The 15,000-nt window shown below is 38.7% G+C and overlaps 1 protein-coding gene and 1 long non-coding RNA gene across 2 annotated transcripts in view; one reads left to right on the top strand and one right to left on the bottom strand.

Annotated features, from left to right (window-relative positions):
- LOC113649525 (obscurin-like) overlaps positions 1 to 15,000 on the bottom strand; it is a 293,303-nt gene that overhangs the window by 210,502 nt on the left and 67,801 nt on the right. Inside the window, exon 8 of the mRNA XM_047818190.1 lies at positions 934 to 1,248. Coding sequence (XP_047674146.1) covers positions 934 to 1,248 — 315 coding nt within the window. The remainder of the gene's footprint in view (positions 1 to 933; positions 1,249 to 15,000) is intronic.
- LOC125145445 lies at positions 8,066 to 9,473 on the top strand. The gene is made up of 3 exons (XR_007143811.1): positions 8,066 to 8,109; positions 8,643 to 8,760; positions 8,865 to 9,473. It is a non-coding gene; the product is annotated as an uncharacterized LOC125145445 (long non-coding RNA).

Raw genomic sequence — 15,000 nt, forward strand, 5'->3', positions numbered from 1 at the left:
ATAACAGCAGAAAAAACATTTCTCAAATTTATACAAATGAAGAAGTTCAACTATTGTATTGATGTTACAACATCAGATTAATCTGTCATGAGATTATCACTGAAATAACATTGTGAATAAAAATGACTCATTTACCTTTAACAGTGAGTCTGATGTCTCTGTATTCATTAACTTTAACATTACACCTGTAAACTCCTCCATCCTGTTCTGTCAGGTGTGATATGAGCAGAGAGAGATTTCCTGAAGAGTGATCATTAACCAGCTGAAATCTCTCTTTGTACTCATCACTCTCAGGAGATATCTGTGCCCAGTTATTTGTTACTTTCTTCCATGTGAATGTCTCAGGTTTGCTGTGGAGCTCAGTGCAGGAGCAGGGCAGCAGTACTGAGTCTCCTGTGTATGCAGTGATCTCTTCTGTCTCTTTATTTCCTTTCAGACTGCAGCCTGTATGAACACACCAGTTAATGATGTGTTAATGAGCAGTTCACCATCTGTAACAATTCTACAGAACTACAGACATCCTGTAACTCCACAACTCACTAATGTCCACAACTTACTTGTGTCCAATAATCACTCATTTTATTAACTCTCTAATATACACAAGTGGTCAGTCAAGCAGAAAGAGTTTTGCAATTAAAATGTATTTTTAAACATTTCCTATATAACAACACACTTCATCATACACAACTACAGACAAATCATGTCACAGTATTGTGGCAAGCTACAGACATGTAGTTTCATCACCTGACACTTCTACAGACTCAGGCAAAAATGTTTAGAGGCTTTTTACACAGACAATAACAGCAGAAAAAAACATTTCTCAAATTTATACAAATGAAGAAGTTCAACTATTGTATTGATGTTACAACATCAGATTAATCTGTCATGAGATTATCACTGAAATAACGTTGTGAATAAAAATGACTCATTTACCTTTAACAGTGAGTCTGATGTCTCTGTATTTATCCCTATTAACATTACACCTGTAAACTCCTACATCCTGTTTAGTCAGGTGTGATATGAGCAGAGAGAGATTTCCTGAAGAGTGATCATTAACCAGCTGAAATCTCTCTTTGTACTCATCACTCTCAGGAGATATCTGTGCCCAGTTAATTTCATCTTTTCTTTTCTCCCATGCGAAAGTCTCAGGTTTTCTGTGGAGCTCAGTGCAGGAGCAGGGCAGCAGTACTGAGTCTCCTGTGTATGCAGTGATCTCTTCTGTCTCTTTATTTCCTTTCAGACTGCAGCCTGTATGAACAAACCATTTAATGATGTGTTAATGAGCAGTTCACCATCTGTAACAACTCTGCAGAACTACAGACATCCTGTAACTCCACAACTCACTAATGTCCACAACTTACTTGTGTCTAATAATCACTCATTTTAATAACTCTCCAATAATCTATGGTGAAATCATGTCACAGTATTGTAAGCTCACAGCACACAGGAACAGACATGTGGTTTCCTCATATGATGTTTCTACAGACTCAAAAATATTTAGATGTTTGTGACAGAAAATAATAACAGGAAAAAACATTTCTTAAATTTATACAAATAAAGAGATTATTGAGTGTCTGTTAGAATGTAAAGGTCTCTCATTATCTGTCACACACATGGTCAAGTGTTAATCCACAGAACACAAACTACACAATGTTCACATGAACATGTTCCTCTGAGACACTGAAACTCTGCATGTATTTTACTCTGAACAGCAAAACCCACTTCTATTTTAGTGACATGACACAAAAAAAAACAGGAAGTGAGTTTAGTGATGTCATCCACACATTCTGTGAAGAGTTTACACACACCACAGTGTTTCAAGTATCTTTGACATGATTGGTACAAAGTCTTGTGATGTAACCACATGTACGACGCTACAGTATAAGAACCTCGATGAGTAACAGCCAATGAGAGAGCGAGAGGAAGGTGTAGGGGGACGAGGAAGGAACAACCAGAACCGCCATCATGATGAAGGAGACTCAGTGTTCTACATGAACTCAGGACATAGACGGGGATTAATAAAGACCTGGCAGAAAGTTCTTACTTAATAAGTGTTAAGCAGGTTTGATTAAAGTCCAATAATGAACATTTTCTCCTGTTTATATTTACATTCAGTTTGGTGTCAAAACCAAAAACTCCAAAACTCAAATAATTTCAGTTGTTCATTGAGAACTTTATATTTTCAAATAAAAAGTAAGATTAGTGAATGACTTTATGGTTTAAAAGATAAAATCTTACATACAGCATTTCCTGACAAAGTATTAAACAGGAGTGTGTGAGAGACACACACAGAGAGAGAGAGAGAGAGAGAGAGAGAGAGAGAGAGAGAGAGAGAGAGAGAGAGAGAGAGAGAGAGAGAGAGAGAGAGAGAGAGAGAGAGAGAGATCAGCAGACTCACCTTCAGTGACATGAAGCTGTATAAGGAGGAGGAGAAGAAAACACACCTGCATTCTTCCTGAGGACCAACACATTAATCCAAAGAGAGAATTAGAGCTAAACACACACTGACCGACTGCTGCAGTGTGTCTCATCATAATGAACACACTTTAAATATCACACTGCAGTTTTATTACATTACCTCATTCACACCCTCACAGTTAAAACAGGAAGTGCAAAATTAGCAGTATGGCCTTGACCACATAGAAGTAAGAAGTCTCTCATGTCTTTTGCACAGCAGAACTGAGTCTATGTTCTGAATCCTTATTAATCATCTAATGCTGATAAACTAATCAACTATTATACATTTTACTGCATCAAACAAAAGCAGTGTGGTTTTGCATTTCTCCTTGTAAACATGTATTTTATTGTGTTTTACATTTTTCATGAGCTTTGACATGACGTAGTGACAGTCAGCAGCAGTCTACAGCATTACTGACCTGACATCTCCATCTAGTGGTTTTATAGAGTTAGTGCACCGGAATAAATCTCATTATGATTGATTGTTCGTGGAGTCTCCATTCAGTTAATTTCACGTAAAAATAAAAAAATATACAAATGTTTGTTATTCTAATGTTTCCCCTTCATATAGTGTGTGTGTCATTCAACACATAGAAAGTGAACATATGTTGCAAACAGCTGGACAAAAAGTAGTAGAGCACTTGTCCATACTCTTCAGTATTCTGTGCAGTGTACAATAAGGAGTTGAATAAGGATGTCTAGATGGGTGAGATATTAAACTCACATAATGACGACTCTGAACATTTCTTATTGGAATAGGAGGACAGGCCCTTATCATTCTTTACACAGAGTTCTAACACTGGTTCTAATACAGAGACAAAGCAAGAAAAATATTGTCGACAGTTGGCTACATACAAAGGTTCATCAGGCAAGGTGCAATCTTGAGTCTGGCAACCTTACCAAGGCTAAGCTAGATCAGATATTGAGACTTGCTACCATAATCTACTAATCTTTGTATGGAGGACTATTTCTGAACAAATCCCTTGATTATTTTACAGTATTGTAAGCTCACAGCACACAGCTACAGCCATGTGGTTTCCTCATATGATGTTTCTACAGACTTAGGCAAAAATATTTAGATGCTTGTGTGACAGAAAATAACAGCAGCAAAAAAAAAAAAAAAACATTTCTTAAGTGTATCCTCATGAAGAGATTATTGAGTGTCAGTTTGAATGTAAAGCAGTGGTGTAGTCTACGTGATACGCAGGTATACGCCGTATACCCACTAGGAAATGCCAAGGATTTCCGTATACCCACTTTAAAAGCGTGAGGATACGTAACAATATCGTTTTGTGACAGAACTTTCATTCATAAATTCAACTGTCTGATTACATTAAGCCTTAAATATTCTATGCATATGGGACCTGGAGCAGAGGTTTTATCAGCTGACTGTCTTTTGTTGCTTATAATAAATTGGAATGTTGACAACACATAAGCAGTCTTTAATAATGCTCTAAATTACATATTTTATGCATTAGTGAGTGTGGTGCCTATGGGGTGTCTCTCTATAATGGGTGCGTATGAGGCTGGGAGGGGGGGGGGGGACATCACAGTATACTCACTACAAAAATCTAGACTACACCACTGATGTAAAGGTCTCTCATCCTCTGTCACACACATGGTCAAGTGTTAATCCACAGAACACAAACTACACAATGTTCACATGAACATGTTCCTCTTTTGTAACCACATTGTAACAGCTATCATTTTGTATCCCGACTTTAACACTTATTAAGCACTACTTGAAAAATTGGTACTGCGCCTTTAAATGTGTCTCACGCAGTGTGTACTGTATGTGTAATCAGCAGGGAGAAAACACACATATAATGAGGATGTATATTGCAAATTTAAGTTAAATGGCTGGTTTATTGTTTACATGCTTGCTATGAAGTTGAATTGAAATACTGTAGAAAAGCTGAAGTCGAAGAACTTGTTTTCTGTGATTGTTTACTGAGACATTCTGGCGAGTGTATTCTACGTGTATGATTATTTGTCGTCATATCGTGTACAAGATTGGTACAAAATCTTGTAATGTAACCACATGTACTGTACGACACTATAAGAACCTCGATTAGTAACAGACAATGAGAGAGCAAGAGGAAGGTGTAGGGGGATGAGGAAGGAACTGACAGCGCACTCCTCCGATTTGAAGTCAAAATCCCTTCAATGGATGATGGACAGAAATGCCCTGAAACTTCTTTCGGCTTTGGAATCGTATATGTTATTAGATTAAGACCACCCCTTCTATTATTAATTAATTAATTAATTAATTAATTAATTTCTTTGTTTGTTCTGGCTTTCTTTGTGTACTGTATCAACACGAAACTCTGATTTATGATTGTTAAATATGCCTTAAATGTGTGTAGTAAAGTCTATATATATATATTTTAAAAAACCCTCCACGGCGCACTCTTGTGACTTTTATACTCGGCAGCGCGCACGCCGTTCATGCTGGATTGTCGCCAGATGATCTCTCGTCACTCCTGGCAGTTTCCGGTCCGAGTGTTATCTGTGCCTCGCTGTTTGTATCCGTGTGGCTTTCCCCGTCTCGGATTACCTTTTTCCCCGGGATTTCTTACGTGAGGTTTTTTTTTTTTTTCTTCATTCATTGCTGCCGGGTGTTTTTCCGGTTTTTGCGCTCCGGTTATTGACGATTAGGATTACCCTTTTCCTGTGTGGATTACTTCCTTTTTCTGTTTGGATTATTTTTTGCACATGCTTGGATTACTTCCTCTTTTTTCCTGTGTGGATTACTTTATTTCTCGTGAATCGAACTTCCGATTTCGAGACTGTTACGTCCGTGGCGTCAGACTAGTCCCTCAGCCGCTGCGTTCTATAGGAGGTTCAGCCCAAGACTTTGCCCGGCTACATCTTCTGTGCATTTATACATTTATATATAGACATGTTTTACTATTATTTAAATAAATTTTCTTTTTTGGACCCTGGCCTGCGTTTGGGTTCTCCTCCCCAGCACCCTCCTCTGTTTGCTGATAGGAACAACCAGAACAGCCATCATGATGAAGGAGACTCCGTGTTCTACATGAACCCAGGACATAGACGGGGATTAATAAAGATCTGGCAGAAAGTTCTTAAGTATTAAGCAGGTTTGATTATAGTTGAAATAATAATCATTTTTTCCTGTTTATATTTCTGGGAAATTTCCCCATTGTGGGACGAATAAAGGTAAATATTATTTACCTTCAAAAGATTTATCTTCCAAAACTCAAATCATTTTAGTTGTTTAATTAATACCAAGAGAGAATTAGAGCTAAACACACACTGACCGAGTGCTGCAGTGCGTCTCATCATAATGAACACACTTTAAATATCACATTGCAGTTTTATTACCTTACCTCATTCTCACCCTCACTGGAATTGGTAACACAGGAAGTGCAAATTTATCTGCTCATCACTGACCAGTTAGAAGTGAGTCAGAAGTCTCTCATGTCTATGGTACATTAGAACTAAGTTTATGTCCTAAATGTTATAAAATCCTAAGAAATATTTTATCTATAACTATCTAATTACTTATTTTAAATACCACCATAATGAACACAACCTAATTTCCACACAATTACTGTTAAAACAGGGAGTACAACATTTACAGCCTCGTTTGATCTGACTGAAGTGAGACAATTTAAAAAAAGCCCAAACTGAGAAAGCGTCACAAAAACAACAGACAAGAACAACAGTATTATTAAAGTGAGAAACGGGTGAAAGGAAATGAGCCACAGGTGGCAGCAAAAACACTATAAAGAGAAAGTTGGACAACAACATACAAGAAAGTAGAACGATGTAGACCTCTAGTGGCCAAAGCATGAAATGCCAAGTCCGGAATCCTGACATTCTCAATGTTTAGAGAGAGAGAGAGAGAGAGAGAGAGAGAGAGAGAGAGAGAGAGAGAGAGAGAGAGAGAGAGAGATTTAATAAACACGAGTTTTGAGGTTTATCAATGCTTTTAATTGTTATCTGCAAGAGCGTACACAAACTTTACATTTACATTTACATTTACAGCATTTGGCAGACGCCCTTATCCAGAGCGACGTACATAAGTGCTTAAATCTCTAACACTGAATACATTAATGCTGGTTCACTAGGTTACATACTTAAGATACCATGAGTTTAAAACATTTGTTCAAAGTTACAATGAAAAAGTGTCAAAGGTGTTTTTTTTTTTTTGTTTTTTTTTTAAATGCAAAAGATAAGGAAAGAAGTGCTAGTTGAAGTGCTTCCTGAATAAGTAGGTCTTCAACCGCCGCTTGAAAATAGCCAGTGACTCGGCTGTCCGGACCTCTAGGGGAAGTTCATTCCACCACCTTGGTGCCAGTACAGAGAAGAGTCTTGTAGTATACTTGCCTCTTAGCCTGAGAGATGGTGGAACCAGTCGAGCAGTGCTGGTAGATCGGAGGTTGCGGGGTGCAGTGCGAGGAATGATGAGGGCTTTGAGGTAAGAGGGGGCTGGTCCATTTTTGGCTTTGTAGGCCAGCATCAGTGTTTTGAACCGGATGCGTGCAGCTACCGGAAGCCAGTGGAGGGATCGCAGTAGCGGGGTGGTATGCGAGAACTTTGGCAGGTTGAAAACAAGCCGGGCAGCTGCATTTTGGATCATTTGCAGAGGACGGATTGCGTTCATAGGTAGACCATTCTGCCTTCTGCATTCGGTAGGTTCATAGGCTATGGATCTATTGACGATAGTGGAAATGAAGGGCAAGAGGTCTTGTGAGATGGTCTGGAGCATAGTGGTAGGGAGTTTACAAAAACTTTACAAAGTTTTGCTGTACAAGCTTTTTCCAATAATATATAAATAAATAGGCAATAGATAAAATAGAAAGGTTTCAGATATTTTACAAGTTTAAAATAAGATATAACTGCTAAAATATTAAAGAAGTAGCTGACAGAGGTTAAAAAGTTGGTTCTAATGCACTGTACATAAAACCTCATTAATACACAATGTTTCATAAAAAAAACATTACATTGTTCGTCAGCTTGTAGTAAGCAAATTCAATTTTCAGCCTTGCTGCAACCAGCTGCTTGAACATTACCACTGGATCTACAGTAGCTTGTTATAACCCTTTGTTTTTTCTTGTTGTCCACATTTTGCCAATTTATCTCTGCCAATCAGATAGTTCAATAAACCAGTTTTCTCCTTTTCGAGAAGCGGTATTTCACTCCTCCTATAAAAAAAAACTTTTCAGAGAACTGTTTATCTAGCTTAAAAATACCTTTTAATCTCAGGCATTGTAAAAGCAAGTGTTCTATGTGTAGTAGGCCAGTCTAGGTACCGCCCTATTATACGCGGTTTTCACCTAAATGACAGGTGCGACAGCCTATTGGCTGCTGCTCCGGGTGTATTTAAGGCGTAGTTTGTCGCATCATACAACCGTTGTGTGTGGGTGTGGTATGTATCCATGGGCGTAAATCCCGGGAACGGGGGACGGGGGGGACATAAATAAAAAAATTATTTAAAAAATATTGCACTCTCTATTGTGAAAAATATATGTATGTATACCTAAATAATTGTGTAAGTAGAAAAAAAAAACCCGTAAAAACTGCATTTAGAAACAGTTGAGTTCCCCCTCCGCTTCCTCACAATGGTTTGACCCACTGCCTGCTTTCCCAGTTCATCTCACCTAATGTGCACACACGAGTCAGGTGTGTGGCTACGGCTTATTATTATATTATTATAATTATATGATATAAATATATAATTCTTATTATTTTGTTCACTTTAAATAAAGCGCTTCTCTTTAATGTAGCTGATGCAGACTCATTCATAAATATTTGCGGCAAAAATGCTGATTACCGACGTCATTTTCCATGTATATATTAGCGATTAAAATCTTGCTTATCTAGTTAACATTAGCTTGTTTACAATAGCACAGTGCACTGTAACCTTTAACCCTTTTTTAATTCCTTGTTTTTATTGTTGTGATTTTTTTTATGATAGTTTTACTTTCTTTGAAGAAAAACTTTGAAAATAACCATAATGACGCAGTCTCCATGCTACAATAATAATCTTTATAAGTACAATTAGACTATTATTTGTGTCCCCCTTCAAAAATTTGCTCATTTTATATTTATTGTCCCCCCCTACAATTAAATGAAATTTACGCCCATGTATGTCAGCTATATGGCTAACGTTGCTGCTAGTGTCTGTGCACCATCTAAGGTGTATTTGTTCATAGCCAGGTTATGGTCCCGATTGGTACGACGTTGCTGTTGGGTACAGGCTGTCCTTCACTCCAGGTTGTGTGTGCTCTGGATCACCTGCATATTTGATGTTCGTTGATTACGGATAAAGCTGTGAGTAACTGAAGCCGTGTGCTTCCGGGCATGTATATCTAGTCCTTCTGAGCATTATTGGGGTGTTTTTGACGATTGATTTTATTCACTTTTGTTTATTTTAGTGCATCTGCTTGTAAGCACATCGTTGCTGTGGACTGCAGGGCGAATGCGCCTTAGACCACGTTAAGACTGCACTGTTTGTTCTGCTGCTATTTTTATGACTGTTTGTATTGGATTACTCTTTGTTTTTGTTCGTCACGCTCATGCTGGTGGTTTAGGTGAAGTGTGGTTAGTTCGAGCCGTCTTGAGCGAGAGGTGCCGTTAACGGTCCTGCTTAACTTCACCGGTTGTTATATTGCCACCAGCAGCGTGTTTGTTTTGTTTAATGTTGATTTGAGTTTTGTGTTGAAGACTCCTTTCAGCTTTAAGTTTTTTGTCCTTTTGTTAACTTGTTTTTTGTGTTTACGTTACTGTTGTCTTCACGTGTATTGTTTGCTTTATTTCTTCTCTTGGTTTTGTTCTTCTCTTTTAACCCCTTGCTGCTTCATGGCATGTCTAGGTTTGAGCTTTTTGGCACGAACCTAGTATTTACATCTTTCTGTCTGACCCTTGTGGCCAGTAAATTGTCCATTGTGTTCCCCTTTATGGTGTGAACTTATTCTAACACAAGGTGTTGGGTTGAATGTGAGTTGAACTAATAGTGTTTTTTGTGTTGTTTTTTTTTTGTTGTTTTTAAGGAGCTGAAAGCCCCAGTGAGGGAAGCTAGCTGTCTTGGCCCAGTGGTGGTGGTGTTTCTCAGTGTGTTTTTGCCATTGATATCTGCATCTCCCTCACTTTAGCCCTATTCAGATGGGATTAGTTTTACGTGGGGACGTGGAGTAATGCAATTTTACCTCGGGACATCTGTAATATTAATCGGCCAATTCGCACGGGACAAGACATCTCAGTAAAACTAGCAGAAGTGGGAGGGGTAACTCGCTTTACGTACCGCAGTAACCTCCTTGTTGTCATGTGCGTATGACGTTGCTTCCTGTTTCAAGCGTGTCCTGTTTTCAAGCTTTTAAACAGGAAATGACGGAATTGTACCTTACATATTTACAGCGGGTCTGTTTGGACAGGATTAGTATTACCTTTTTACAGAAGGTAAAAGTCGCCGTAATCTTTACTGACATTGTCCGTAATGATTACCGAGATGGCGTATTTGGATGGGACTAAAATCACAGAGAAGCTCTGGTAATAATTATTTTACCCCCACGTAAAACTAATAGCGTCCAAATAGGGCTTTAGAGTGGGTGTGGTGTGAGCGTTTGTGAGTAGTGTGTCTTCGGTTACTCACTGTTCAGCTAGCTGCCCTACTGGTAAGCCTCAGCCAGAAAATTTCTTGTTTTTCTTTTTCTTGTCTCTGTTTGGTCAACAGTTTTTATTATTTTTAACTAGTTATTGTGCAATAAGTGTTTTGTATTTATATCCATTTCTCCTTCGTTCAGTGGTACCGAACCTGTGTCCTATATTTTGGGTATAAATTTCCCCGTTTATAGAAACGGGGTGGCAAAGTCTGCTGTTAATTCTTCGTTGTATATTGTGTCAATTCTTGCCCTCCACCGCCTCGCCACATGTGTCTTCCTTTACCCCACAGAACCTACACTCCCTCTTCACTGCTGGATTGAAGTGTGTCACACGTCCATCTGTAGCTATGGCTGCATAAAAATTCCATAAAAATAGTCCTGTGCCACAGATTTGAGGCAACCATGATGTTTACTACCAGAACTCTTCCTCTGTAAGACAAATGTTGTAATAGCCATTTCCACTTGAACTATCGGGAAGACACCTTTTTCAGCATCTCCCAACTTTTCTTTTGGAATTGTTAATTTGTATTATTGTTATGAGTCCTGTTTAGTGTTCTAAGTATTCATAGTAGGGGTTTGATGGATAGACTGTATAATTGTCCAGAAAGTGGACAGCCCTGACTAATACCTCTAGCCACTGGTACTGGGGCACTTAAACCTCCCCCTGTTTTAACCATCATGTATACCTCAGAGTACAGAAGTTGTATGTAAGATATAAAACCTTCTCCAAAGCCAAAGTGCTTCAGCACATTAAAATGGTAGCCATGGTCTACCTGATCAAAAGTTTTTTGTTTTTTTTTCCATGGACTGAACCTCCATCAGCTGAAGCCTCTGCCCCAGGCTACCTGGGCTGCTGGAGTACATCTCCAAGCTCCATTCTCTACCAGTTTTGGCTTACTAAATACCAGCTGACTGGCCAACAAAACAAATCCTTTCTACTCAGAGACTTCCTTACTTCCTGCCCTTGATTGACTGACTAATTTTTCAAGGAGTCTCCATTCAGTTCATTTCACTTAAAAATGGCAAGTATATAAATGTTTCCCCTTTTATTCAGTCTGCATTTACCTCATTGAACTTACAAATGACAAATATACAAATGTCTGTTATTCTAATGTTTCCACTTTATACATTGTGTGTCATTCAACACAAAGAAAGTGAACATCTGTTGCAAAGAACTGGACAACAAGTAGTAGAGCACTTGTCCATACTCAGTATACTGTGCAGTGTACAATAAGGAGTTCGGATAAGGAGGTTTATATGGGTGAGATATTAAACTCATATAATGACTACTCTGGACATTTTTCCATCCCAGCAGCAGAAGTCACACTTTACTGTTGGTATGATGTTCTTTTTCTAAAGTGCAGTGTTACTTTTATGCCAGATGTAATGACACACACCTTCCAAAAAGTTCATCTTTTGTCTTGTCAGTCCCCAGAATATTTCCCCAAATGTCCTGGGGATCAACAATAATGCCTCTCAGCAGGGTTACCTCCTGATAACCTTAAGGTTTATGCTGCAGCCTTTCTGGCCAGCCATGAATCCATACCTAGGAACTCATTTTGGATGCATTCTCTGGTCTCTCATTTCTTCTGTGGTGCCAAAAGGCTGAGGCCCTTCTGTAGACCATTAACACCCTCCTGGAACCTGTCAGAGGCTTTGAAAAATTATTACTAGCTCATTTTATGCCACTAGATTTGGTGTCTGAAGAACTTTTGACCTTGAAAACAGCTCTCCTTTTTAGCCTTGACCTCCTTTAGAATGTAGGGGACATGTAGGTTATTTCAGTAGTGTCTTACTTTCAGAAGGTGCCACCTGTCACCAGACAGCCAATTACTCTGCAGGTATTCTTTCCTCCACTTCAGTGAGTCTTTGGAGGTGGAAACGGTGCATCTTGCCATACTCAGGAAGAACATTCACAGCTGTAGCTGGTGGGGTAACTCCATACTGCCTTTAGTCTGTTTTAATGGCACTTTGGTTTAATTGGCACTTTCCCTTTCACCAGGCAGTGCCTTTTTTATTGGGTCATACTGTAAATGTTATATGGCACATGGAGTAATCTTGTCTCTTAATATCAGGGCCCACCTTTCAGGGGTGTAGCATCTTCAACCACCCTGTTCAGGGGCGTCCCCATGCATAATGTTTTGCTGTGACAGGCTGGTCCTGCTACACACCGGACATGCCTGATGTCTTTCTTCAATCAATCAGAATCTGAGGGACACGTGACTCTGGTGCCCTTTGTCAGCCAATTAAATATTGTCATGTGTTCACAGAAGCTTCCATGAACACGGTTACAGGAATAAAAGAATGAAAAGACAGAATGAAAATCACAACCCACCTTTAACCATCAAAGTTCTTGCAGTTATTTTCTGCTTGGACTGCTCTTGTGAATTAAATGGGTTTAATCCAAACCTCAACAATAAAAGTCAAATAATTTTCACCAGAAATGATTTACAAGCAGGAATTTTCTTCAATAATAAAAATATTTCAGTAATAATAATGATTTTATGGCTTGTTACAAGAATCTGATTAAACTAGAGTAAATCTCACTAATGTTCATTGTTCTGTTGGATGTTTTTTCTGTGTTGTGTAATAAAAAGCAGAAAATGAAGACAATCCACAGTGAACTTTTCAGCTTCTGTCATTTATTTTTGAAAGAATTTAGAATAGAAAAGTTTGTTATATCTAAAGCTGAGCGCTTTTGTCACTTTTACAGCTGTGTACAGAACTAAAGGAATCATATTATATCAAGCATGCCTTAAAAAATGTAATCTTTATAGTTTCATAGTTTGTGTGTGTGTGTGTGTGTGTGTGTGTGTGTGTGTGTGTGTGTGTGTGTGTGTGTGTGTGTGTGATTTAGTTAGTTTTGATTCTGGCGTATACTGTAACTTCTGATGCCACTGGAGTGTGTGCTGCTCTCACAGTTTTACTGTGGACTACAGTCGAGTACAGCAGGCCATCCTGCAGGAATAGAGCAGCAATAATGTTATTTTACACACACACACACACACACACACACACACACACACACACACACACACACACAATAAAACATGTACATATAAAATAAACACATTTAGAATTATACACACCTGTTCTTGTTCTTTGTTGTGTTCAGTATTTGGATCCATGGCGGTGTACAGAACATCAGAATCATTCTGTAGGAAAAATATGATGCATAAGAAAAAACTCACACACATACACAAACACACACACACACACACACACACAATGTGATGCTCAATCTGCTGAAAAATTGTGTTTTCTGACCTGCTCCTTCTTCTGTCCTACTTGTCCATCATCGATCTTGATCTCTCCTCGTCTCTGTACTACAGAATGAAACGGAGTGAAATGCAGAAATGTGTGTGTGAGTATGTGTGTGTGTGTGTGTGTGTGTGTGTGTGTGTGTGTGTGTGTGTGTGTGTGTGTGTGTACCTCTGTGTTTCCTGTAGATAACCCCTCCGAGTATCAGCAGCAGCAGCAGAACCCCAACAGCAGTACAGATGATGATGGTGGTGCTGAGAGGATCTGAGTTTGTCCCTATGGGGAACAGATGAGAAGTGAAAAGGACACAGGGGTTTAAATTCTTCATTCTGATTGGTTCACAATGTTGAATCATTATCTTGCTCTTACAGTTTATATTAACACGCTGATTCTAATATGTTATCCTTTCTATACTAACAGCTCCTTCACAGACTCACAGGGAGAACTTTGGTGGACTCTACAAAATCTGAGGCCAATTTTAAAATTTATTACTTTTTATACTAAATATCTGATTTATTTGTTAAAGCATATTAGCTTTCTATTTAAATAAAGAGGATTAGTGAGATGATTCTGCTCCTAGAGATGTTAGGAGAACAGGAGAACATCATGAGTTCATCTTAAATAAACAGAAGTTAATGTAGAGTGTTGACTAACGTACTAACACTAACACTAAGACTTTTCATTGCAGTTTGTATCAGTGGTGTGTGGTACCTGGTCTGGAATGAGGTGAAGTTGTTGTGATCACTGGTGTGGATGATGAAGGTCTTGTTGGTGCAGCTGTAAGGAGAGAAAGGTTTAATAAGTTATAAATATCTGGAAAATTGTCCGTAGTGTGTGTGTGAGTGAATGAGAGTGTGTGTGTGCCTTGCGATGGGTTGGCACTCCATCCAGGGTGTATCCTGCCTTGATGCCCGATATGATGCCTGAGATAGGCTGAATCACTGAAGTAACATTGTGAATAATTTACCTTCAACTGTGAGACTGATGTATCTGTATTCATTCCCATTAACATCACACTTGTAACTTCCTCCATCCTGTTCATTCAGGTGTGATATGAGCAGAGAGAGATTTCCTGAAGAGTGATCATTAACCAGCTGAAATCTCTTTTTGTACTCATCACTCTCAGGAGATATCTGTGCCCAGTTAATTTCATCTGTATTTCTCTCCCATGTGAATTTCTCAGGTTTGCTGTGGAGCTCAGTGCAGGAGCAGGGCAGCAGTACTGAGTCTCCTGTGTATGCAGTGATCTCTTCTGTCTCTCCATTTCCTTTCAGCCTGCAGCCTGTATGAACAAACCAGTTAATGATGTGTTAATGAGCAGTTCACCATCTGTAACAACTCTACAGAACTACAGACATCCTGTAACTCCACAACTCACTAATGTCCACAACTTACTTGTGTCCAATAATCACTAATTTTAATAACTCTCTAATATCCACAAGTGGTCAGTGAAAGAGAAAGAGTTTTGCAATTAAAATGTATTTTTAAACATTTCCTATAAAACAACACACTTCATCATACACAACTACAGACAAATCATGTCACAGTATTGTGGCAAGCTACAGACATGTAGTTTCATCACATGACATTTCTACAGACTCAGGCAAAAACGTTTAGAGGCTTTTTACACAGACAATAACAGCAGAAAAAA

The sequence above is a fragment of the Tachysurus fulvidraco genome, chromosome 9, assembly GCF_022655615.1.
Source record: "Tachysurus fulvidraco isolate hzauxx_2018 chromosome 9, HZAU_PFXX_2.0, whole genome shotgun sequence".
NCBI lineage: Eukaryota > Metazoa > Chordata > Actinopteri > Siluriformes > Bagridae > Tachysurus > Tachysurus fulvidraco.